At 42.5% G+C, this 27,239-nt stretch overlaps 1 protein-coding gene across 4 annotated transcripts in view; it reads right to left on the bottom strand.

The window, feature by feature from the left end:
- The window catches only part of pde5ab (phosphodiesterase 5A, cGMP-specific, b), a 158,918-nt gene that overhangs the window by 19,381 nt on the left and 112,298 nt on the right, over nucleotides 1-27,239 (bottom strand). For 3 of the 4 annotated variants that reach the window (XM_070549687.1, XM_054734092.2, XM_054734102.2), the window contains exons 9-13: nucleotides 16,444-16,552; nucleotides 16,282-16,366; nucleotides 10,452-10,627; nucleotides 9,192-9,251; nucleotides 7,756-7,902 (exon numbers count right to left, since the gene is read on the bottom strand). In XM_070549687.1, coding sequence (XP_070405788.1) covers nucleotides 7,756-7,902; nucleotides 9,192-9,251; nucleotides 10,452-10,627; nucleotides 16,282-16,366; nucleotides 16,444-16,552 — 577 coding nt within the window. The remainder of the gene's footprint in view (nucleotides 1-7,755; nucleotides 7,903-9,191; nucleotides 9,252-10,451; nucleotides 10,628-16,281; nucleotides 16,367-16,443; nucleotides 16,553-27,239) is intronic. The other variant, XM_054734093.2, reaches the window with a different exon arrangement.

Raw genomic sequence — 27,239 nt, 5'->3', positions numbered from 1 at the left:
GTTGTGTTTAAAGACCCGTTTCTGTTTAGCGTGAATGACCAGTTTCCTAAGGAAATCCTGGATCGGCGCCGAGTCCTCTTCCCGCTGTGCAAAAAGTTTATCCAGGATGGGAAGAGGGCTGTCATCTCGGTGGATAAGCTTTATGTGGACAGCAAACTACAAGGAGCGAGGAGTGACAGACTGGCTGTATTAGCCCAACATCAGGTCAGACATTTATTATTCTTTTCAGGATTCACTGGGTTTGAGCACGTAAGGATTAAATAGCTGTTAGATCCGTGTTCTAGATGATGAGATCACCTGTTCTTAACCACCTCACACCCCATCACCTTTTCTTTTTAGTTCTTTCTTCTTCTTTAACCTTTATAATTCTGTCCTTTCCTCTTTTTATCTGTTTCTGGACCATTATTTATTTTTCTGTTATTTATTAACATATTATTTTATTCATTTAAGTACTTATTCCATCTTATTCACATGAAGGCATCATAATCTAGCTCCACACACACATCTATGGGTGCACTAAAGTTTATCTCATGGAACGTACATGGAGCTGGCTCCAGAGAGAAAAAATTAAAGATTTTTGATCAGCTAAAGAGAGTGCAAGCAGACGTAATATTATTACAAGAGACTCATAGATCTGCCACATCTGCAGATGAAATTAAAACACCTGAGTTTCCCAGCATGTTCTCTGCCTGCTATAACTCTAGGCAAAGAGGTGTAGCTATTTTAATACACAAAAACATCAATTTCACAGTATTGAACTCAATTTCAGATCCAGATGGTAGATTTATAATGTTAAAAATATCTGTACAGAATCAAAGCTTATCTATCGTCAGCATATACTGTCCAAATATTGATGACCCTTCATTCTTTCATCATTTTTTCTCTGTACTCTCCGAACACATGAACTGTCCACTTTTACTTGGAGGCAATTTTAATTTTTGGATGGACACTTTAACAGACAGGCTCAGTACCGATGGGACTCAGCACAATTGGCAATCCACTAACATAGTTAAACAGTACATGAGTGATTATGGGCTTTGTGATGCATGGCGATCTCTTCATCCTAACCATAGAGAGTATACTTTTTTTTCACATGTCCATCACTCTCATTCACGTTTGGATTATTTTATAGTCAGCAGCTCATTGTTGGCTGACGTTTCAGACAATGAGATACACCCGATAGTTGTTAGCAACCATGCTCCGGTTTCTTTAACTCTGGTAAATAAGAAGATAATCCCACCAAGCAAGTAGGTTTAATACATCACCGCTTAAAGACGAAGGTTCATGAAAATCTTTATAAGGAGTGGGCTTTATATTTAGAACATAATGACCTGCCTGGAACATCAGCATCTGTTCTCTGGGAGGCAGGAAAGGCAATGATGAGAGGTAAAATAATCTCTTTCTCATCACATAAGAAAAAAACAGAAAACAAACGTATTCAGGAGGTAGAGGAAATCATTAAGTCTTTAGAGGCATCCACAGAAGAGTTAATGAGCAAATTATGTAAAGCTAAATTAGAACTTCATGGGATTATTGAAAAAAAGACACAATTTTTAGCACAAAGACTACGAATAGAAAACTTTGAACATAGTAATGAATCGGGTAAATTTTTAGCTAACCAGTTAAAAATAAAGAGAAAACTACCATATCTGCTGTTAAAGACTCAACCGGTAATATAGTTTATGACCCTGAAAGAATAAACAACACTTTCAGAGACTTTTACCAAACATTTTACCACAGATAAACCCATCAGATAACGAGATCGATGAGTACCTTGACAGGATAACACTTCCTAAATGATCAGACAGCCAAGTTACAGTCCTGGACTCGCCACTAACATCAGCTGAGCTCCAGGAAGCCCTTAAATCCATGCCTAATAGGAAGGCTCCAGGTCCAGACAGGTTTACAGCAGAGTTATTCAAAGAATTCTGGATCATTCTGGCTCAAACATGAATTCAGCCAGTATTGGTCTCTTGTTAAAACCAGGCAAAGACCCTGCATTTCCTACCAGCTTTCACCCAATTTCTATTATTAATGTTGATCTCTAAATAATTTGTAAAGCCCTGGCAAAAAGATTAGAGAAGGTAACCCCTTTCATAATACACCCTGACCAAACTGGTTTCATTAAGGGTAGACAGTCATCCACGAACTCATGTAGATTACGTAATTTGATAGATTTCTCTTACAGTAGAAACATAGAAACTAATATATTATCTCTAGATGCAGAAAAGGCTTTTGATAGAGTTAACTGCAAGTTCTTATTTGCAACTTTACATAAATTTGGTTTTGGGAACTTCTTCATAAACATGCTACAAACATTATACAGTTCACCAACTGCACGTGTCAGGACAAACGACCAAATATCAGCTAGCTTCTGTCTTCAGAGGGGGACCAGGCAGGGATGCCCACTCTCCCCCTCACTGTTTTCTATCTTTATCGAACCACTAGCAGCAGCAATTAGGCAAACAACAGGTATTAAAGGCATTAAATGTAAGAAAATAGAACATAAGATCAGTCTTTATGCAGATGATGTTTTTTTACTCTCAGAATTTCTCAATCCTCTCTTTCCCAAGCAATAGAACTGATAAACTCTTTTTCAAGAGTTTCAGATTACTCTATACACTGGTTAAAATCCACAGTTCTACCAATTAATTTCTCATTTGTCAATTTGCACAATTGGAGTAAAGGAATATCACATACCTGGGAATCTATGTCTCTCCCAAGTTGGTAGGTCTAACCAAACTAAACTACATCCCACTTTTAAAGAAAGTGGAAGATGATCTTGCAAGATGGAAATCCTTACAACAATCATTATAACAATCAGCACCTCTCTGACAGCATGGTGGGAGTGTCTAAAAATGACAGAGTCTTCACTAATACCATGCAGACACACACACCTATCTGGAATAATCCTGATATTTTGCAAAATAACAAAATGATGAACCTTCCGGACTGGAAAAATAAAGGAATCCAATACCTGGAACACATATAAGATGGATTGGACTTCATCCCATTTAATAGAATAGTCTCCCAATTTGGAAAAGAGTTCGGGTCCTGACATGTATGCTGCCGGGAAGAAGGCGGGAACATGCGGCAGTGCCTGGCCCGGGCTCAGGGGCCTCAGGTAGACCTTGGCTCCTCTGCTGTTCCATCACAGGGGAGGGGGGATGTCCAGGAGGGGGAGGACCCAACCTTACCTGGATGTCCTATGTCTTATATATTCTGGAAGTTGTGCAAATGCAGGGATAGGAGTAGATATTCTTCTGGGGTGGGGCTGGGTTGGTGCCCTCCGACTCCGTGAGGCTCTATGATGCTGCTGCTTTGGGCCCTGGCAAGATGGGCTGGGGTCTCCATGCCCTGGGTGGCATTTTGGCAACAGAGGTGCCTATTGGGGCCAGTGGGGGAGCTGGCTCCCTTGAGGGCTTAGTCCAACCAGCCATTCCTCTCGATCCCCACACACTTTTCTCCTCCTGCTCCCTCACATCACCACACAAACATGCACATAGGACCTTGGGGTGTGGACAAGTCAGGGCATGCGGGTATGGACCCCATTTCCGCATTCCTGTGGCAACCTGCCCCCCAATTTTATTTGCACCCTAAACACTTCCACCAACGACATTCCACACAAACACACACTTAGGGCCTTGGGAGTGAGCACATTCAACGGCATTTGGCAGGGGGATTTTTCAGCCCCATCCCGAGTGCCGGTGCCTAGGGCTGCAACAAACGATTATTTGGATAATCGATTAATCGGATGGGGTCTCGACACGATTAATCGATTAATCGGATTACATGGGGAAATTTTTAAAAACTGATAGGGAAACGTTATTTCTCTCCTTTCTTCACTTTATTAAACACAACATTATTAGAAAACAGTTCAATAGCAGAAAAACAACATGCCATCACCTAAATTGTCTTATAAGGTGTATAGACAGAGACCCTAAGCTACATCTATCTGTGACCTAAAATGCTTGGTCCAAGTTAAACAGCTTAAGGGCAATTCTCATCTGTTTTGTTTGATCTCATCTGTTGACATTTATTTTAAATGTAATTAAACATAGGCTGTGAATTAATCAAAATTGATCACTATTTCCAAAAATGACTGAAAAAATACCAAATAAAACAAAAGTAAATGAATGCCATCCTCCTTGCGATGATGCCCTGGGCAACTGCCATAAAGTCACATCAAGAAATGCTGCTGATCATTCCAATGATCCCAAATAGACTCACATTAGGCCACATGAAAGCAACTGAACCCAAAAATATATTAACCAGTATATAACTGCACTCTCACACAACACGCCTGCAGCAACAGTTAGGACTCCTCCATCCCTTTTAAAAGCGCTTTTGCTTCTGAGGACATTGTGGTTGTAAAACCACATGCTAGTAGTCTGGCCCCGGTGTGATCAACCAGTTTCTGCGGGAATGTGACGGCAGAACCAGGGCCAGATTAACACTTTATTGTACCCTGGGCAACAATATTCAAGGGCTCCATCATCACGACCCAAGGATCACCATAATGTGGTCACATACAGAATATTTTACTGTAATATGCAGTAAATATACTCAATACTTGAATGCCTGACAACACGTAACCCGCCCAGAGTAACCTTTGACCCACCTCGTGTGGACTGACCAATGAGGAGAGGGTCTTAACTTGAGGCCCTCTCTTCATTGGTCAGTCTGCATGAGACTGACTCTCAACTGACATTCAGTCGTAGGCAGCGAAGCGTCTCTGTGCAGCGCAAAAGCCCGGGTGGACAGTTTGTTTAATGTAGGGTGACCATATTTCCATTTCCAAACAAGAGGACAGGGGATCTGTGCCTATGACGTCACACTATGGCAACGCCACACAAACCATGTTGGGACCCATTTTTTGTAAGAACTAAATTAATATCAGATTCTGCCAATTAAAGGGCTCTAAAACAATTCATATGTAAATATTTTGCATATTTAATGCAAAATCTCATTTCTCTGCTTTAGTGCTGCGACAAGGTTTTATTAATAATAAATTATTATACCTTTTGTTTTACTACAGCATCGGTAAGCTTCCTGTGCACAGATTATTAAGGATGCTTGTTTCAGCTGTGAGATTAGACGATAGGATCAATGAAAAAATAAGTTGTCCCACACTCCATGAAAACTTTCAGAGAATCCACAAATAGTGGCTTTCAAATGATTTTGTTACTTTTTGCAAGTTTAGAAAAGAAGCAGATGAGACAGCATGTCTGATAATTTAGTTTTTCATCTGATAATATTAGAACATGTCAGTAATGTCTGAGGGGCTTTTATAAACACCGTATAACTAACACTCCTGGAGAGGGCATGAATTACACAGAGGCTTCTGGGGAGCCCAGTTATTGGGGGGGGGGGGGGGGGGCATTTTGCCTTGGCCCCCAAAATGTCTTGAAACGGCCCTGTGTGTGACTGAGTTTTGAAGGTGATCTGAATTGTATCAGATGTATAAATATTACATGTGTAGAACTTATTGTTTTTTACTGGTAAAAACGTGTAGAGGAGATAAATCTACCTACATTTTACTTTTCAACACTTTGTTTTGTTTTCTTGTTTTTATTTAACTATTTTCCTGTCCTGTCTGTCTCTCATCTTCCTGCATCTCCTCTTAATTCTCCAGAAAATCTGTTGCCTGGATTCTTACCTTTTCACCTCACCAGTTACTTTTGAGCAGATCAAAGGGATCTCCTGACCGAAAAGCGCAGAGCGCGTTTTCGATGCTGCGTGAGGTGACATCACCACAGCACAGGTGATGAGCTCCGCAGTAGCGAGCTTCAGGCACAAATAAGACAGAAAATAGAGAACATGTGCGGACATGAACGATCGTGTGCTAATTATAGTGTTTTGGTTGCGCCACTTTGAGAATGGACCGTGCGCTGGAAGCAGCTGCCTGGATCGCTGTGCAACAATGCGGAACAGGTTCGCAGCAGCGCAAGTCTGCCGGCTCTCCCTCGCGCTGATCTGCGGCTCTCCCTCACGCTGATCTGACTTGCTCTGGTCTGCGCACAACGGCGGGCGGGAAGGGGGGGGCGCTTTTGGAAGAGTTGTGCGACACAACGAATCGATGACGCAATTCGTTGCCAACGCTTTTAGTAATCGATTTTCATTGAATTTATCGATTCGTTGTTGCAGCCCTACCGGTGCCCACTTCCAAATTTAAACTGCACTTAGACACAGAGGGCTGTGGGTGCAAGTGGGGTGGTGTGGTGGCATCAGCTGGCGTAGGCCAGACGATGCCCACACACAGCCATGGAATACACCTCATCAACACGCACTAACACTATATTGGAGCAGGCGGAGGGAGACTAGGGGTCTTAGCACACCTCTGTTGTCGCTTGGCTTCCCGGGGCTGGAGGCTAGGAGGGAGATCAGGCCATCTGGTTGGGGTCTGGGGTGGTGGGTTGCTTTGCTCAGCGTTGGGCAGGGGAGCCTGCTCATCAGCACCCCAGCAGAAAGGGTCGAACTCTGGGAACCGGTAATGGTTTTACCCCATGTGCAGCAGTACCAGGATCAGAGTTAATAGGGTGTGTATGGGGAGCATGAGTGGGTGTCCGGCATGCATTTTTGTAAGTCTTAGGTTGTATGTGCATGTGTGAGCATGAGGGAGGGAGTGTGTGACTATGTCTGCGTAGGACTGTATATGTCAGGTGGGGCCTTTGACTCCTCCCTTCTCCTGGAACTTCTTTTGATGCTATACATATTCGTCTCCCCTCCCCCTGCCACACCTGGTGTGGAGTGCGGTGCCTTGGTCTGCCTGAGTGTTTGTGGCTCCCGGATCAGGGGGTTTAAGATTTTTGGCGTCTGCCTGATCAATCCTGGTGGCTGCCTGGTGGGATCTGGGTCCCTGGGCTCTTCTGGGTCCCCGGCAGGGGTGGGCGCTCCTGGGTCCCCGGCTCGGCCGGCTAGGGGTGGGAGGCTGTGGGTGGGCCTGTGGGCTTGCCGCTGATATCTCCCCAGACTCTGCCGGCTGCTGGTTGTGCCCCCCCCACCCCCCCCCCCCCCCCCCCGGTGTAATCCTCTGTGCCTCTCGAGGGGGGCGGGGGCTTTACTGGTTGCATTCTCCTTTGGGTCCATGTGCTCTGGGGCAGCTCCTGGATCCCTGGGACTTGGAGCTCTTTCCATCTCCTACACATCTTTAGGGGGCAGATCTGTGGCCCCTCACACTCTCTGTTGGACGCACCTATAGAGAAACCTTACATAAACAAGCGCGTGTACACACACAGGTGCTCACATGGTGCTCTCATAAGTATGGACTTGGGCACGTTCAACACAGGTCCTAAGGCTGTGGTTGGCACTAAATGCACTGTGATTTATTATTGTGTGATTGTTCAATAAAACAATGCAGATTTTATATTTCTTCATCAAGTTGACGCAGTGATAGCTTGATCTTGTTGTATTGTTGTGTGTCCCTTTTCTGTAGGTCTAGAAGCAGACTCTTGTTCATCATTAATTGTTTATTTTTGTGGAACCCCCCACCCCCCCCCCACCACCACCACCTTTTGTCTCTTCCTTTCTCTTTCACCTCCGTCTCCGTGTCTGGTCGGAATTACAAAGCATTCCAAAAACAATAACAATAAAAATTTAAGTATCAGGCATGACATTAAAAGCAGACGCTTTGATGCTCCACCTGAGAGTAAATCTGTAAGGCTCGTCACCAGCATTCAGACATTAATTCTGTTTGCTTCACAGCCAGACAGGACACGGGAATAAAATAAAATTTAAAAAAAGAATATCTCTTACTGTGTACTTCATCTGGAACGTCTGGATTAGATTGAGGTCCACAAACATGCGAACAGTAGCAAGTGTTGTCTCAGTGTCTGACAGGTCAAAGTCACTGAAGCTGAAGTCCTGAAGACGCAGCGACTGTGCAGATGGAACTGTGGCGACCTTCAAACACAAACACACAAAAGTCAGGAAACAGCCTGAAGACTCAGTAACTGCACTCTAAGTGGATATTGTGAATAATCTAGCTTGACATTGACACAGTAATCCCTCAACAGATTCCAATTTTAGTTTCTGGCGTGTCCACAGCTTTAACAACCCCTTTATGAGCAGCGTGTCACCCAGACTGGATGTAGAAGCCCCTTGCGGACAATGGATCTGAAAAATCAAGCCTGTACCCCAGACACTAATGACCGAGCCTCTGTCTGGCACCAGAGGGAGACCCCTTAGATCAGGCTGAGCAGTTAGCTCCACCACTTTGGACTGAGAGAAGAGCAGAACGTGGTGGTGTCATTAAGGCTGGCCGAAGAGCGGATCTCAACTCGGTTCTATTAGAACACCTGTCAGAAGCTGAAGAACTAGGTTCTGTCTGAGGGGGATTCACACCTGGGGGGCTCGTGTCTGGAAGGGGCAGGTAAATAAAAGCCACCAGCAGGGCAACCATTCCTCAGTGTGTGTGTCTGCATGTTAAAAACACATGCACGTGTGTGTCTGCATGCACCTACGTGTGTGTGTGTGTGTGTGTGTGTGTGTGTGTGCATGTTAAAACACATGCACACACACACACACACACACACACACACACACGTTTCCTTTCCTTTTTCCATTACAGCCTATCGGGTAGCTTCATACTAGTCATTCCTTCCACCCAACCAATGAAAATGACAGACCCAAGCACGCTCCGTCACCAAGCCCTCCCCTCTCAAACCTAAAAAGACTCAATGTGACTTAAACAAGAAATTGTCCCAAAAAGGCTCCAGTACCTCACCCGTGTGGCGATATTTTCATTCTTACAAGTCTGACTCAAAACAAACAACAGCAGTCTGCAACAGAGTCGATAGAAACAAGTCTGGTAATGCAACCAACGTGTTTGATCATCTAGTAATGACGTAACATGGCCAGGGCTGCACTTACAATGTATTTTCTAAAATTTTCATGTAGTTTCAACATTTATTGATATAATAAGCTTTTTTTCTATATCGTCCAGTCCTAGTGTGTGCATGCGCACGGGCGTACAAGTGAGTGAGTACATATTGTGTTCATGTGAACTTGGGTGTGTGTGTGTGTGTGTGTGTGTGTGTGTGTGTGTGTGTGTGCGTGTGTGCGTGTGTGTGTGTGTGTGTGTGTGTGTGTGTGTGTGTGTGTGTGTGTGTGTGTGTGTGTGTGTGTGTGTGTGTGTGTGAAAGCATGTACAGTTAGTTTGCGTGTTAATAATAATAATAAAATGAATTTACCACTGTTACCTGGAGTTCCTGTGATTCTTCCTCTGTTGCAGAGGCGTGATACGACAGCACCTGGAACACACACACGTATAAAACTGATCTTAGATTTCTGTCTGGTCCATGGCTACATTTTATAAACACATGAGGGATTTGATGGCAGCAAAGTTGTAGATTTGCTGCTCCTCCACAACATGAAGAGCCAGTTGAGGTGGTTCAGGCATCTGGTTAGATTGCCTCCTAGACTGGTGGCTGCTGGTTGCGACTCCCGGGGTAAGCCTCTAAGGAGCGGGTTGGGGCTTCTACGGCAGCTGCCTCCCTGGGGTTCCTGCACAACGGTGAGACCCTCAGACCTCTAGGGCTTGGAACTCCACCTTCCACACGTCTTTGGGGGGCAGATCTGTGGCCCCTCACACTCTATATTGGACACTCCTATAGAGAAACCTTACATAAACAAGCGCATGTACACACACAGGTGCTCACATGGTGCTCTCATAAGGATGGACCTGGGCGTTTCCAACACATCACCTGTGTGGTGGCTGTGGGTGGCACTAAATACACTATGAATTATTACTGTGTGTTTCTCAGCAAAAACAGTTACTTTTATATATCCTCGTGTTGGTGCAGTCATGTTTTGATCTTGTTGTATTTTTGTGTCTCCTTTTCTCTTTCTGAAGGTCTAGAAGCAGCTTTAATTGCTGTTATTGTTTATTTTTGTGATCCCCCTCCCCAACCTCATCCTTCTGTCTGCCCCTGGCATTTTTCTGTACCGCCGCCCTCAGGGTGGGTTGGGGTTGCAGCCCACATTGGAGAAGTGTAGGGCGAAAACATTTCCATTTCCAAAGAAAGAGGACAGGGGATCTGCGCCTTCGCTATGGCAACGCAGTGTATTAAGAATCAGCTGTGAGATTAGACTATCGGATCAATGAAAAATAAAAGTGTGGACTTCTACTTTCAGAAAGTCTGCAGGCAGTGGCTTGGCTGGATGTTTTTTTTGTTACTGACAGTTTTCTGCGAGTTTAGAAAAGAAGCAGATGAGACAGCATGTCTGGCCGTTTTGTTTTCTTCTGACAATATTAGAACATGTCAGTTGTCTGAGGTGTTGCTACAAACAAACTGAGTAGGAATTACACAGAGGTTTCTGGGGGAGCCCAGTGATGGGGGATGGGGGTTCTGTTTTGCCTTGGCCCCCAAAATACCTTGAAACAGTGTGTGTGTGTGTGTGTGTGTGTGTGTGTGTGTGTGTGTGTGTGTGTGTGTGTGTGTGTGGCTGACCTCTAGTGTGACCTCCTGCTTGGCCATGGCTCTCTCCACAGTCTCATACATCTGTGTGTTTTGGATGCCGAGGCCACAGAAGATGGCAAACGCCTCCAGGAACTGCTCGTCGTTTCTGTTAAACGCCTTGATGCTGCAGCACGATTCGTCCATTTTATTCACCAACTGGCACACACCTGAGAACACACAAATGCTTCATCTCTAACTTTGATATAGTCGATATATATATGACAAGGGTGCACATAACCAATGCACAGGCATGCACAAAAACTACTCAGTATGTTCCTCTTCCTTTACCACGACGCTCCTTTGTGAACCAGTGTTAGTCTGGTACTTCCGTCCTATGTTAGCTTGAGTTAGCGTGTAGCTACTCTCCCGCTGATCTCTGATCAAGGCGGAGCATGACCTCACATCAGCAGCCAGGGTGCCAGGCTCTAATCTCACAGTCCCAGGCTCTTCTTGTGTTGTTACATATTACGGCTCCACAGTCGACCAGCAGAACTACAGCCTTGCACGGAAGCCATGCGGCCACACGGGTCGGCTACTGAAGCTCCTTCGTAGCTTCTTGGGTTAGCTAAGTTAGCTAGTAGATACATTGGTTCACTTGTTCCAACTGTAACAGCCTGAGACTTGTGACACGGCCAAAATGGCGGTGGTGGGAACCTCCCATTTTTCATCAAATCCATATGACTTGAGCCAATGGACATAATTTGTCTAGTATATATATCAATAGTGTCCACACATAGATGTTGGATAAATTATGGATACATTATTTTAAACGAAACTCATCCAGCTTATTCTTCCCTGGCAACAGACAGGTGCTTGACCTTGCCTCTTCCCAGTCCTAGCTTATCAGTAAGAGCGCCCTGTGCCAGCGCATGCTTGTCCCCCTAAATGTGTGTGTGTTTTATCATTTCTGTGTCTTTTAATAAATACTCTTGAGAGGGCTTTGGTTCGACAAGAGAGCAAAGAGATCACCGACTTGTGCGTATCATTTTATCTCTCTCTCCACTTTAAAAATCTAAATGGTTTATTGTTAGTAAAATTAGAATGGGTTAAATTGTTCAGCTTAATAATAAAACCCCTGCGTGGTGAGCTTTCCGTTCCGGTAACCCTGGATGGGAAAATGAAAATACCTAACAATAGTATTTATTTATTTTTTTCATTTTTACAATTTTCTCTGCACACGATAAGAAGAGTCAAGAAACCATGTTTGCTGTGGGTTTTTTTATGATTCAAATTTATGATTCAAATTTACTTCGACCTACAACAGCAAACCTGACAGACATCAATAATAGCTCAACAGACTCTGGGTCTTCCGGGTTTTTGGACTTGAAGGTCTGACATGTTGTGTAAAAACTATTATTTTTATCATATTTTTAGGTACAATGTGTTGCTACGACACATACAGTGTGAGCAGTCAGGTCGTATCTAAGCTTTGGGTCGTACAGTTTGAGAACAAGTTTTCGCTCTGCAAGGAAGTCATACAATTTGAGATGGAGCAGAATTATGGAACTAGGATTGGGACAATATTACATGTAACTTGTACCAAGCTTTTTAACCTGTAACATGTTTTGTAACTGTAACTTTCGTTACAGTTCATTTGGTACATAACATGAAACTTTATTGTCCCAATTCTAGCTTCCTTCCCAAAGAGCCAATGACAGGCTTTGTACAGCCAATCACGAGTCTTGGCTGTCCAAGACAATTCCTGTTGGAAGCAAGCTAGAATTGGGACAAAATGTTTAGTACTTATAGACTTGACTTTTGTAACTGTAGACTGAGATTTGTGTTTTGAAAGTTGTGATTTGAAACTTGTAAATTGATTTTTTTCTGTAAGTTGCTAAATAAAAGTTTCATGTTACGTATCAAAGTTACATGTTACAAAATGAGAATTACATGCTACAAAACTAATTTACCTGTTACAAAACAAAAGTTAGGTGTTACAAAACAAAAGTCACAGTTACAAAACATGTTACAATTTACAAAACTTGGTACAAGTTAAATGTAATGTTGTCCCAATCCTAGTTCCATGCAGAATGCTACCAGTGAAAAAGTCACAAAAGGTTTATTTACATGCAGAATATTCATGAGGTCATTTACATTGACCGTTTTGGCAGAAAATGGGTGTAGGAGGCAGGATGTGATCCAAAATAACACCTGGGCACATTTCTATAGGGAGTGTAATTTATAAAGCTGGAAATGAAAGTTGAACTGCCCATCATTGTGCATACGTGGTGTTTTAAAGGTCGGGAAAATTTGTATAAGTAGGTTTTCATTTATTTTTGGCTTAGCCTAAGTAAATTTTCTGCAAAGTTTTATGAGGCCCCAGCCGATTACAAGCTCACTCCTGGCGTGATCCACTAAAGCACTAAAGCCACTACAAACTACAGTCGTGTAATTCTTTTGTTGAAATGTAATCAAAAATTATATGTCATGTTTAGGAACTTTAACAATTAATTTCCTGTGTCCCATAAAAGCGGTTTTCTACAGTAGGGCCTGCTGGAATAAAGAGAGTTTAATTTCCTGGAAAGTTATTACAATGTCTGTGCTGTTTAAACAGGAGTCATAAAATCCTGGAGTCTACTCTAGTACTACTGCTTTATTACCTGTAAACAAATTAAGCCTTCCAGAGTAACGCAGCTGGCCAGGCAGTTGATGTAGATGGAAGGTTAACGCCCGGAACACACCAGCTGCAAAGCGCAGCGAAGTGGATCGCTCACGAAATTCGCGTGCTGCCAGTTGCTGCTCTGATCACATCAGGCGGGAATTTTTGACGAGTGCTCTGCTCACGCCTACTGTTTTCCAGTCCTTTGGCTGGTATCAAATATTTATGCTGTATAAATAAAGGTATGGCATGGTATGGTATGGCATGGTATGGTATGGTATGGTATGGTATGGTATACAGGGAGTGCAGAATTATTAGGCAAGTTGTATTTTTGAGGAATAATTTTAATATTGAACAACAACCACGTTCTCAATGAACCCAAAAATCTCATTAATATCAAAGCTGAATATTGTTGGAAGTAGTTTTTAGTTTGTTTGTAGTTTTAGCTATTTTAGAGGGATATCTGTGTGTGCAGGTGACTATTACTGTGCATAATTATTAGGCAACTTAACAAAAAACAAATATATACCCATTTCATTTATTTATTTTTATCAGTGAAACCAATATAACATCTCCACATTCCCAAATATACATTTCTGACATTCAAAAACAATACAAACACAAATCAGCGACCAATATAGCCACCTTTCTTTGCAAGGACACTCAAAAGCCTGCCATCCATGGATTCTGTCAGTGTTTTGGTCTGTTCACCATCAACATTGCGTGCAGCAGCAACCAATTTTTTAGATTTCGTGAGTTTTTGCAAAGCATGTTTTTCTCAGCCTGAGGCGTGGTGTTGAATGAGAAAACAGATTGTTTTACTTTGTTAAATCTTCTTAAATGTTTAAAATGTTTTGTCCTAACCTGTTGTGAATGGAGAGCTTTTGAGGGATGGCAGGTTGTGTCAATTACATTTTTGATTAAAAAAAAAAAATAAAAAGCAATTATCTGACATCTTCTATTTATCGATGAAAACAAATCAATATGAAATAATCGTGATGCATCGGGATATCAAATCGAATTGAATCGTTGACCCAATAACCGTAATCAAATCGAATCGAGAGACAAGTGAAGACTCACACCTCTAGATACTATGGTATGGTATGGTATGGTACGATACGGTACGTTACGGTACAGTATGGTATGGAATGGTACAGTACGGTTAGGGCTGGGCGATATGGCAAAAATAGAATATCACGATTTTTCCAATATTTTATCACGATTTCGATTTTATCACGATTTTTTATCCATGAATAGCATAACTTTAATTGCGTATTAAAGAAGAGAAACATTGAATAAATAAACATTTATTCATATTAGGGATAATCAGCACAGTGCTAACACACTTATATTTTAAACTCACACCAGAGATGATAAAAGCCCTGAGAAAAACAATTACATAAATCTGTTTTTCTCGTTTTTCAAGTAACTTAACATAAATTAAAATCGTAAACATATTTCAAGTGCAAACATGTCAATTGCAAACGTATTGTGCAAACATTAACTTGTTCAAAATACTATGTAGCTCCCAGTTGCTCATGTAGTGGATAGTTAAGCTCAAATACGGCTCTGATGTGCGGCTGGACCAGAGATCTCTTGTGGTAGCAAATAACTGCGCATTCTGAATATTTTCTGCAACAAGTCTCTAAATAAAGTAAAATTTTCCAGTGCAGAGTGGAGACAACCCATAGAAGCACTGCTTTGATCTCATTTCAGAGAAAAATAGAACAGGTTAGATGCACCTAATAAATAAAATTACTAACAAACTCAGGAATCTTTCTTTGCTTCACTGTTCTGGTGCTGAAAATATCACTAATGCGGATCAAAGGAGATACACAGATGAATGCACCTCTTATTTATTATTTGGAAACTACATTTACTGCAGCTGGCAGAGGCAGAGATTGTTTCTATTGATACACGAATTTACAGAATCATTTTAAATGTTAATAGGGGAAGACTGCAGGAGGGAGCGGTAAAATACAGCAAAAACAAGAAACTACGAGTCTGATGAAACCCGCTGGTTTTCCATCAGGCAGTCACGGGGCAGCTCCAACGGCCCAGTAACCGAGCTCAGTCCGGCTCGGCAGCCGAGGCGACGTCGTGCTCTGCTTAAGAAGCGGTGTTATTTTCCTGCTTCAGAAGAAGCGTCCAACGTGTTTTTACGCTTTCTCCGAGACATGTCACGTCGCTAAGTTGTTAGCGCCGCGCGCTAAGGAAACCCTGCGTTCCTCTTCGGAACGAAAACCTCGTTGTCGCTCAGCCGCGGCGAAGCCATGTTTGTTCACACACAGGTGAAAACAAGCGGGGCACTAATATATTACTATGGCTCACTCTGATTGGTTAAGGGTCAAACAAAGGCGTGTCATTCGCCTGGGGTAAGTTCCCTTTTCATTCAGAGGCAGAAATTCAACAGCAGAGCTTTGAATCGTGATAAAAAGGTCTCTCAAAAATGACAGACCGTCAGATGTGTAGATCGTAAAACGGTCTAAAATCGTCATATCGCCCAGCCCTAAGTACGGTATGATATGGTTCATTCTTCGTAAGAGATTTAAAACAAGACTAAGATGCAAACCTAATCTGTAAAGGCAGCACATTTCAAAGGCTTGTGTAATGACCTTCAATGGAGGAAGAACATTAATATTTAAGGTGGATGGGCCGAGTCCAGGCTTTTTCGGTAAGGGCTGAACCACAGCATGTTTCCAGTTCCCTGGTACTACCCCTGTGACAAGGCTCTCATTAATAACGGCAAGAACCCAAAGTCCAACTGATGAACAAACTTCAGCATAAGTGGCTAAAACTAGCCAAGAGTAGCCAAACTGGGACTAGAAATAATCTGGCACGTGTGTGGTGTGATAAGCCACATTGCCATCGACCGTTTTGGCATGAAACAGAACATTTTGTTCCGATTGTAAAACCATTCCAGACAACCTACCCAGACAGCTCTAGTCATGGGACTTTTTGGCCCCCTTCTTGTTGTAGGTCCAAAATTTTCTAGAGCAGTGTGGTTAGGGTGTAGCAACAACACAGCCCACTGATTGGTAGACAGAAATACAGCAAAACAAACCTGTGGTATGGCACGGTATGTTATGCTTCATTCCTTGTTTATTAGTAAATGTCCTATTCACAATAGCCTAGCTGAGAAGGTCCGTGTGCAGTTATGTTATCTTCACAGAGCATGTTAAAAATGTAAAAAAAAAAAAAAAGCAGAGGTAAAGCTCCCACCTATGACTTTGTCTTTTTTGCCATTCCTGATGGGCGTGCAGAGCACACTTTTTATCTGGTTGCTGGTGTGATCTGGGTTTTCACTCTGCCAGAAAACAAGAGGGATAATTACTCAGTGTTTAAAAAAGACCTTTACAAAATCAGCACTAAGTAAATGTTTACCGTCCAGGGGAAACGCTGGTCCTTTGTGACATCAGCGATGTTGAGAGGCTGCATGGTGTTTTTCACATAGTGAGCATACATGTAATTAATCTGACTGACATCACAGTCTCTGTAGAGAAACAAGCACACAAAGGCCTCAGGCATGAGTTAAAGTTTATTTTAAACTGTTCATGTTACCTTTTAGTGTAAAAAAAAAACACAATAAGTCAAACACTAAATTAGAATAACATGTTAAAGTGGACTAGAGGTTGTTTTCTCAGATAGTGTAAAAGCCTCGTATACATGGACCAAACGAGCAAACTCTGATCCACCTAAAAGTCTCTCTTCTAAGAGCAAATGGACTAACCTGAAAGAGGAAGCAACAGAAAGTTGTGCATTTAAATAAAAAAACAAGTGGACACCGCAAATGTAAAGAAAATCAGAGATGAAAAAGACAAAAATGCCTCGTTGGCAGACGTGCAGCAGCAACTGATGTGTTGTCAGGAGACAAGATATCTCAGTCACTTGGTGCTCCATTGTTTGTTTTTGTTATTTAAAAAAGGATTGATGGAAATTGTTTTTATCCTTTAATTTTAGTTTTCTACCCAGGTGGTTTGATACAGTTGGATCCACTTTCAAAAGTGCAGAAAAGTGAAGCATTTACCTTTTTCAACTCAACATTACCTTCAGTTGTTCTCAAGAGGAGCAGATTATGTCTAGAAGTACACATCTACAGTTTTTCTCAGTTGCTTAAACACTATAACCTACCTTTTGATGTCAAACTCCTAAACCATAATGCCAATTCTCAAGAAGCACACCCATTTCCCTGCTTTAACACAAATCGCATTTGGTGAATTGTTACTGCAAAACTCTACACACAAATTCCAACGTGTTTCAGTGCTGACACCATGTGGTCATTTAGAAAGCACTAGCAATCATGAAGTCAGCACAGCTTGAGCTTGATTAGCACACAACTAACCCGCTGGAAACATTAGGCGGCACAATTTAACACACCTGTCAGAAATTCTGGTGGGTAGATATATACATGTATACCGTAAATCCTCTAATACAGGCCCGGGCCTGTATTTGACTCAAGCTCATCAAGCTCCAGGCCTTTATTGGAAGGAGGGCCAGAATTAGAGGCAGGTCTCTATTTCTATTTGAGCAAAATGAACTAATGGTTCGCTGGAGTTTTTGACAATTAAAATTGTGCCCACATTTTCAAAGTTAAACACATTTCTTTTAACAACGGTAGTTTCTGCTTCAGTCCTCTCCCCCCTCCCCCTGCGCCGCGGCCGCAAACTCACTGATGCGCCTGCAGCTTCTCAGAGTTCCTGCTGCTCTAAACATTAAAATAATTATTTCATTTTCTGTTCCTCACTTCTGATTACCTTCAATGGTGTCTGTTTGTTGCAACCAGCAGGTACAAAAACTAACTTGTTTTTATTTGACTATTTTTCTGTCCTGCCTGTTTATTATCTTCCTGCATCTCCTCTCAATCCTAAAGAAAAACTGCTACCTGGGTTCATATATATTCACCTCATGAGTTACCTTTGAACTGCAGTTCTAAAAGATCTACCGACCGCTAAAACAGCGGAGTGCTTGCCGGCCACATCAGTGAGGTGCGTCACCGGAGGACAAAACAGGTGATGCGCCCCGCTCCACAGCAGAGAAACGCATCAGGCACAAATAGAAGACAGAAAACATAAAAGGAAATGAGCCGACATGAACGATCGCGTGTTAAATTAGTTTTTGAGGTGGCGACACCTGATTTGACAACGTTACTGTGGCCGTGCTCAGGACGCAGATGTCTGGAGCGCGTCAATATTCAGAGCTTTGCATGTGCAAGCTGGTTAAGGTTAGGATGGGGGTGAGGGGAAGGTTAAATTGCAAGAGGGTAAACGTCACAATTTGGTTAAACGTCCGTATTACGGCGGGTGTCAGTACCGACGCTCTGGCACAGCGCATTGCCCCCCCGAGCGCAGGAGCTTGTCACCTGCTGACAGCAGGCTGCTGTCTTTTCTGAGGGCTGCATCTTGCCGGTCATTATCACGTGACAGCGACTAGTCGATGACAGGCATAAAAAGTCACTAAAGTGAAGTCGACTAGTTCATACAACCCCTATTGCTCCCCAGTGTTGTGCAGCATAATCAGCACGTTTGAACTTGATATCAAATTTTCGCCTCCTCTTCGTCTCAGCACCTGCCAAATCGCGGTCTATCACTGGCAAATCAAAAGTGAGACGGATGACACAACCGCCCCTGTACTTGCTTGTTACCACATTCCACCCGGCCACAATAAAAAAAACGGCCATTATTCACCTCCGCCGACACCGACCAAAATATGATACCCGGCCGTTAACTGAATACAGGCCAATATTAGAGGATTTACGGTATATATCAGACGTCAAGCTAAACAGTCACTCGACAGACAGGGTTAAAAAATATGATCGCCTTTTTCCCCATCACTTTCATTTTTTAAATAGTAATTAATAAACATTCAATAGCATTACAATTTCCTTACTTTTATGCAGTGCTGGTAATTCAACTGAGTATTTGCAGTAGTGACTACTCTGCTGCTTCCTGCTTTGTTTGGATGTTAATATTTTTTTCCATCGTGCATAAAGGCTATGACCCTTTGAACACCATACTTGTTGCTTCACATGGCTTCACTCAGTTTCTGATACACCACATCGCTCCAGGCTAACAGCCCTAAATAATGAAACATGTCAGGTAATGGGAGATCTGCAGCTCCAGGGCTGCACCTGAGTCCACGTCTGAGAGTGCAGCCATCCCTCAGCTATCGGTGCTTAATGAGCCTGTTTGTTATCTTCAATCGCACCAAGCCTAACCACAGAGTCCGCTGTAAGGCTGCAGGATAAACGGAGGAAAATGGATATGTAAACATCACATGGAGTTGAAGGAAAGCCAGAGGATTTGAACTGTAGCTCTGTGGTGGGATGGTATGTGAGTGTGTTGGGGGGGTGTTGGAAATACTAAAGGGACGTCACCTATGGAGCATCCTACATAGTGAGCATTAGGGATGAGCGAGTACACCACTATCTATATCTGTATCTGTTCAACCAACTAAATTATCTGTATCTGTACTCGGAAGTGGGCGTGGTTTAACCGGAAGTGGGTGTGGTTCACATCAATATATTAGTTTAAGTCTGAAATTGATATGGATTGATCAGAAGTTGCTGTGTGTTATTGTTTATTTGAAAACTATTTACAGAGCAGCCTCAGAATTGAGATAAAATATTTTTGATCACAATAGTAAAGAAACTATTACAGAACAAGTTTTTCAATAAAATCAGAACATTAATATTTGAGTGCATGGATTAATACATCTGACCTCATGCAGTAGGAACTAGGAAATATGAAATGCTAGAACCAGACACAACTTTATATATATATATATATATATTTTTTTTTTTAACCCTCTGATGCATGAATTATGAGATCTTCAACCATGATTTTTTAAACAATTTTTTTCATTCATCTTTAGGTGTGAATTAAACAAATTTCGACAAATATTTTTTGTGACATTTTGTTAATTTACAAATAATTTATTACACGTCCATCTCAGTGGACAGCGTGCATTCTGAACATGAAATATGTTGGCTTGACTTTCTGAAGTCCAAATAGAGGGGCTCAAATGCAATAAAGTCTTCAACAGCTGTGCTTAATAGCAAAAAATAAATAAATAACAATTTTGAGTACCTGTCCACTGTAGTGACCATTATGCATCAAAGGGTTAATTTGATTAAACTGATTTTTTTCTTAACGTTCTTGGCATTTTCCCCCACAAAGTTAAACATAACAATGTTGATTAAGGTGTGTGTGTGTGTGTGTGTGTGTGTGTGTGTGTGTGTGTGTGTGTGTGTGTGTGTGTGTGTGTGTGTGTGTGTGAGAGAGAGGGAGAGAGGGAGAGAGATGGAGTTAACAAAGATAAAAAACCCGACCGGAGCAGAGGTAGTGAGTAACTGATGCAGCACGTCAGCTCTGTCTTGTCAAATGCACCGTGTACGTTACGAAAAAAGTAACTTTAAATATTCAACCGAAAAAGAGGCGAGCTGAAAAAAAACCTAGGGAAAACTGAAGAAACGTGAGCAACAGTGAAGCAATCACAGCGAGATCCATTACTGTCTGTGTGTGTGCGTGGATGAGCCGGACGGACTGCGCTCCTGACCGGCTGCAGTTTTGTGTGTGTGTGTGGGGGGGGGGGGGCGCTCTATGTGACTGGCCAATTACAGAGCGTGGAGACAGTCAGTTACCCAAGGAGGATTTTCCTTCAGCACGATTATAGATATTTACGACTTTTACTCGTTTCATGCTCGTATTCGTCAAAAATGCTTTATCCGTACTGGATACTCGTCTGAAACGAGTATCTGGCTCATCCCTAGTGATCATCATGTAGTGAGTGAACATTTCTCACACAGCCTGGTTTTTCCTCAGGACATCTCCTTCACCATGCTGCTGTCTCTTAATCTAAAGCACTCCTCCTTGTATGAACAGTTCGTAGTTTTGCACTTAACCTGCTGTCTCTCTGCTCGGTGTGTGGCCTTAGTTCTTTGTGTCCTGCTGTCTTTTATTTTTGCAGGATTTCACCTAAGTTTGCACTAATTGCTCCATCTAAGATGTGCATTGTGACAAATCAAGATGAAAAAATGAGTACCGTAATTTCCGGACTACAGAGCGCACCTCAATAAAAGCCGCACCGGGCTAAAAGCCGCAGATATCTACTGAATTGAAAATGTAGTTTAACTGAACGTAACTGAACTGATCAGTATCAAACAAAACAGAAAAGTTATTGATTAGTTCATTCATCGTCCTCCTGCGCACTGAAACCACTGAAGTCCTCTTCTTCAGTGTCGGAGTTGAACAGCCTCAGAAGAGCTTCGTCACACACCTTTTCTGTGGCGATGTCGGTGTCGCTCTCCGTGTTGCTGTCATCATCCCCGGGTGAAGCTGGGAAAACCAGCAGCGCCGTTTTACTGTGGAAAAAAATCCTCCTGGGCGCTTTCCGTAGCGCTCCTTCAACCATTCCTTCATTAGACTTTCCAGCATCCATCCTTTATGGTTGACTAAAGCCGCACCTCGTTATAAGCCGCATGGTTCAAAGCGTGGAGAAAAAGTAGCGGCTTATAGTCCGGAAAATACGGTAGATATTTAGTATTTTCCCTTGAGCCAAACTTTTGGATTTTAAAACTCCCATTTTTAAATCCTGAGGCAGACTGTAACAATGCATTCTTTCCAGGCTGCCTTCAGCACACATACGTCAGATGGAGTTGCTGCACAGTAAGTGCATTTAGTTTCTTCTTTCATACCCCCCACCCCAGCTCTGATTGAGTTAAACGAGACTGTAGATTAACCACCAGCATCACTAAGAAGGGTAGCTTTCCATGCAGACACACAACCAGACCCAGAGTCCAAAGAAACTTCATCGTCCCGCTTTGTCGGCCCGACACGCCCCGGCTGCTGCTGCGAGTCAGATCCACGTTGGTCCTGCTTGACTGGGTTTGCTGCTTTAGTGAAACAGATGCTGGGTCATTGGGAAGCTGCCACCTGTGGTCAATGCCACTAAAAAAAAATCCTCCTGTGGTTCCAACCAGTCAAAGCTAACATCCTGCCCCTCCCCTCACACACAGGCCCAGTTGGAGATGCCCAGTTCTGCTGGACTGCTGCCCTCCCAGAGGAAAGCCAGCTCATACACACAGAGGTTCATACAGAGATCTACTGGATTAGGATTAGGAGAAAACTGCAGAGAAAGCTCGCTGTCAAACAAAAGGCCATCCAGTTCCTCGAGTGTGCATGCTCACTTGTTCACTCAGAGCATGGAAACAACAGAGAGGTGGTCAGTATAAACTCTTCTGACGGTGCATGGCAGAAGAGCTAATCGTAGGGTTGCTAGTTTACATCCTGGTCACAGTAGTTGTGTCCTTGGGCAAGGCACTTCACCCTCCTGGCCTGCTGGTGGTGCTGGTGCTCAGGAGCCGTGCCTCTGCCAGCACATCCCAGGGCAGCTGTGGCTGCAGTGTGGTGTATCAGTGGTTAGGGCTAGGGATGCTTGCTTTTGAAGCTCAAGTCAGCGCAGGCAGCAGGCTGCGTCCATGCTCACACACTTGCTGCTGCACTGCATGTAGTACTGGAGGGTTCCACTAGGGGGCACAGTAGAGTACCCAGCCCACGTATGAAGGACTGGGTTTGTGGGTACAACCAAAACAAACATGGTGTTGTAGCATGATGATGAACTACCTATTTATTAAAAATTAACAATAAGATGTGATCATTCCATATAAATATGAAATATCAACCTGATTGATCTTTGGAAACTAAAGAATAATGATGTTTCAGAGTTCTGGAAGGAGTTAAAACGCTCCTGTATCAGTAAGCAGCTGCTACCTGCATCTATAAATGGGGTATCAGGAGACAAGAACATTGTTGAAGCCTGGAGGAATCACTTTAGCAGAATTTTTAACTGTGTAAATAGTGAAAGGTTCAATCTTGGCAACATTAACTACAATCATGGTATGATTGTCAGAGCTGATGAAGTCCGTCTCGCTATAGAGAAAATGTCTTTAAACAAAGCTTGCGGCCCGGATCAACTATCAGCAGAGCACATGAAGTATGCTAGCTGTAGAGCTCAGGTGTTACTTTCATTGTGCTTTACCGGCTTTTTGAAGCATGGAATCTTGCCTGACCATATGTTATCTGTTCTCTTAGTCCCTATAGTCAAAGAGAAAACTGGAAAAATCTCCTGTATTGATAACTACAGGCCTATTGCTATGGCTAGTGTGTTGTCCAAGGTGTTTGAGCATATTTTGCTGGAAAGACTGCAAAATTTTATAACTACGACAGAGAATCAGTTTGGTTTTAAAGGTAAACTTAGTACTGACTTGTGTATCTATGCTTTAAAAGAAACTGTAAGCAAATACATGAGGCATAATACTTCTGTTTTTATGTGTTTTTTAGATGCCTCTAAGGCCTTTGACAGAGTCAATCATCAGAAATTATTCATCAAGCTACAAAACAGAGGGGTCCCTTCTTACCTAGTTAGGATTTTGCACTTCTGGTACTCTCATCAACTAATGCAGGTAAAGTGGGGGACAGAAGTGTCTGAACCTTTCTCCGTATCAAATGGAGTCAGACAAGGCGGGATTCTGTCACCTGTCCTTTTTAACCTGTACCTTGACGAGTTGTCTGTTACTCTGAATGCTAGTAAGACTGGATGCTTGGTGGGTGACCGACTGGTAAATCATTTAATATATGCAGATGACCTAGTCCTCATGTCTCCCTACAGCGCAGGCCTGCAGCAGCTGCTCAGGGCATGTGCTAAGTATGGTGAGCAATTTGACATCCTGTTTAACCCTAAAAAGAGTGTGGTTATGATTGCTGCTACTAAAGAGGACCTGAAGCTTAATTTTCCATCTTTTAACTTAACAAATCAGGTCCTGGAAGTGGTAAGCAAAGTAAAATATTTGGGGCACATTTTAAGAAGTGACCTCTGTGATGACGAGGACATTAAGAGGCAATGTGGTAAGCTGTACATGCAGGCTAACACTCTGGCACGTAACTTTGGCATGTGCTCAGATCCTGTAAAAGTGTCCCTCTTTCGTTCCTTTTGTACTCCTCTCTATACAGCCCACTTGTGGTGCAACTATAGTAAGGTAGTAATGAAGAAGCTTCAAGTGGCTTATCAGGATGCTTTTAGAATCCTCATGAAGCTCCCTAGATGGACTTCGGCAAGTCACATGTTTGTTATGAGTAACATCCCAACTTTTCATGCGCTTCTGAGGCTCTTCATGTACAAATTCTTCTGCCGACTGAGTTTGTCAGCTAACGCGGTTGTTAGAGCTCTGTCATCTTTATCTTACAGTGACACGAGGTACTCCTCAGTCCTTTTTAAACATTGGAGCAACTGCCTATGCGGTTTGTAATTAGAATGTGTTTGTATTTTATTTTTTTTATTTATTTTTTATTTTTTTATTCTTGTTATGGACATATCCCTTGTCTGAAATAAAGTTTGATTGATTTGGATGTTTAATCAGAAGATTCTAATTACTTTTGCTTGTTCAGACAGGGACTAGGGATGGGTACCGAATTCGGTACTTTTTAAGGTACCGACCGAATTCCATAGTACCGGCCGAGCACCGATTCACGTAATTTCAAACGGTGCCTCGTTTCGGTACCTGTCCTTCATAACGAGAACTTGCCAAGACAGCTGCGCATGCGCAAGAGCGTTACGTCGGTCCCTGCGAGCGAACTGTAAACAGAGCAGCATGGGTAGAAAGCACGCACGCTAACGCTTAGCTTCCGTTTCGCTAATGGTGCGTTCGCTTTCTCCTCGGAACTCTGAATTCCCGACTAGAAGAACATGAACGCGCTCTAAAGTTTGGCTTCACTTTACTAAATGCGACGGGTGATTGGGTGAAGATGAAACCAGCGACAACGATCTAGGTGTGAGGCATCATCGTTTTAATCTGCTCCAGCAGCTAAATAAACTGTTTAAGATAACGTTAGCTTGATAAATTAGCTTCCATTGCCACCGTTAATATCAGCTAATGGTGTGTTCGCTTTCTCCTCGGAAATTCTAACTTCCCAGTAAGAAAAATCGAATGAAAAAAGACGGCAAAAGGAATGAAGATACACAGTAAATTTAGTTCACAGTAAAGATGTTTGCTTCAGTTTAATTATCAGCTTATAAAACTACAAGGACGATGTTAAAATACAAACAGTTGTATGTTATTTATCGTGATATTTATCAAATATGGTTATAAATTGAGAAGAATATGTATTTAATTATAAAAGAGAATTAAAATAATAAACACTCAAAAGTATCGAAAATTGGTACCGTTAAGTACCGGTATCGATTCGTAGGTACCGGGAATTAGTACCGGATCGATTCAAATGTCAAAGGTACTCATCCCTAACAGGGACCATAAACACACTTCGTATTAATCCAGACAGAGTCAGTAAATAGTTTATAAAATTAATTTAATACTTTTTTCTAAACTAATAATTTATACATGACAAGGTGGGTTTGGGTGATGTAATGTGATGCGAGGTGGTGTGATGGAAGCTAGATGTTTTAGCTAAACCGTTCTTTGTGTCTGAGAGAATCTGTGAAGTCTGGCTTGTAAAAGTGAATTGGCTGTCTGTTTAGTCATTTGTTCATAAAACCATCCGACGCAATCCGTGCCGAGTCTACACACCCTTGTGTGGAGATTATCGTGTGATCCAGGGGGTCAAGAGGTCATGATGGACACTGCCGGTGGAGTGGACCTCTCGGTATCAGGAACCCGTAGATAGCTCCGATAGGACCCGTCTAGTCTGAGATCTCTGAGTCTGTTTGTTTGGCTCTTATAAGAGCCGTTTGTCTGATATCACTCGCAGCACTGCAGGGAGGCTTTGACTGGAGGTCAAAGGAGATGGTTTCAAAAATGCTTGTTCCTCAATTTGGCCGAATCGGGAGTTGGCTAGAAATGGAATTAATCGGGAAGTAGTTCCTGTTTTATTGAACCCATTGCTTTTACATTTTGGCAAATCAGAATTTGACAAGTTTGAGGGCTTTACCAAACATTCCTCAGAAGACACGCCTTCTTCAGATACAAAGGTTTTTAAGACTTTATGAATGAGAATGTTTTAAATCACTTATAATTGTCGAGAAGCTTGGGACTTAGATTCATTCATTGGCACAAAAGATGGATGCCATCAAGGAGAGAGTGGACGAATCAGCATGGATTGGGATAGATTAATGTCCATTATTGGGATTTTGAGAGGTTGAGGACCAACAAACTGTAAGACAGAGAGGAAATTATCTCTGTCTGGCCCCAAAACAAATTCTAATCGGAATCTGGCGTCCTTGAGCCTGCAAGGCTCCAACGAAAACTCCCCCCTCAGAAGATATGTGGAATGTGCCGTTGCTATGGCAACTCAACTCTGTCTCCTATCCCAGCCTGGGCGGGACTGCGGGAAGGCCGCTGAAACGTTCCAGGGTCACTGCAACCCTCCAACCCTCGATGCTCCTCCCCCATCCACACTGAGGTGACATGCGCTGCTTATCGTGGCTGCAGGAACTGAAGTGGGGATAGTCCCAACCCACCACCCCACCTAGTGGACACTTGTGTTGTCTGAAGTCTGTTGCATATCTGTTTGAGGTGTTTTTTTGCAGAGCAAAGCTGCCCTCCTGGTGGAGGGTAACTCTGAAGTGCCTTTTTTCCCCTCCACCTGAACCAATCCTCATGTAACCCTCTTATCTCTATTAAGGTAGTGCGACTCAGGGTTGCGAATGACCACAGTCACCAATTCTTGTCATGTGTCTTGCCATGTATGTCTGATCTCTGAATTGTGTGTACTGAAACTCTAATTTCCCTCTGGGATTAATAAACTATCTTTGATTTGATTTATGTGAATCAAATATTAGCATTAATAAGTATCTTATTATAATGTGTATGAGTGTAGATATTGATTATCTTGTTAAATCAAACACATACTGATCCGGTGTAGGTAAGATCTGAACTGGATCATTGGAGCAACAATATTCATTTTAAAGCCATCATTGATTTACAACATTTGATTTAAACATCATGCTCATTCAACACAAATGGTTATTTTAACTTAGAATCTGTAAAGTTATTTATAATACCGGGTGACTTTTCCTCAGAGTGAAAATGCAGGAGTCCGCATGAGGCCTTGAATAAGAATGTTTTGTCTTCTTGTACAAGAACTGAGCAGAACTTTCTGGATTTGGAGGCTACACACATGTTGTTTCGTGTCTGCTACTGAAACGTTGTTTTCTGGTCAATTTGGTGGTGA

Source organism: Nothobranchius furzeri, chromosome 3, assembly GCF_043380555.1.
Source record: "Nothobranchius furzeri strain GRZ-AD chromosome 3, NfurGRZ-RIMD1, whole genome shotgun sequence".
NCBI lineage: Eukaryota > Metazoa > Chordata > Actinopteri > Cyprinodontiformes > Nothobranchiidae > Nothobranchius > Nothobranchius furzeri.
This window is presented reverse-complemented; position numbering and strand designations above follow the sequence as displayed.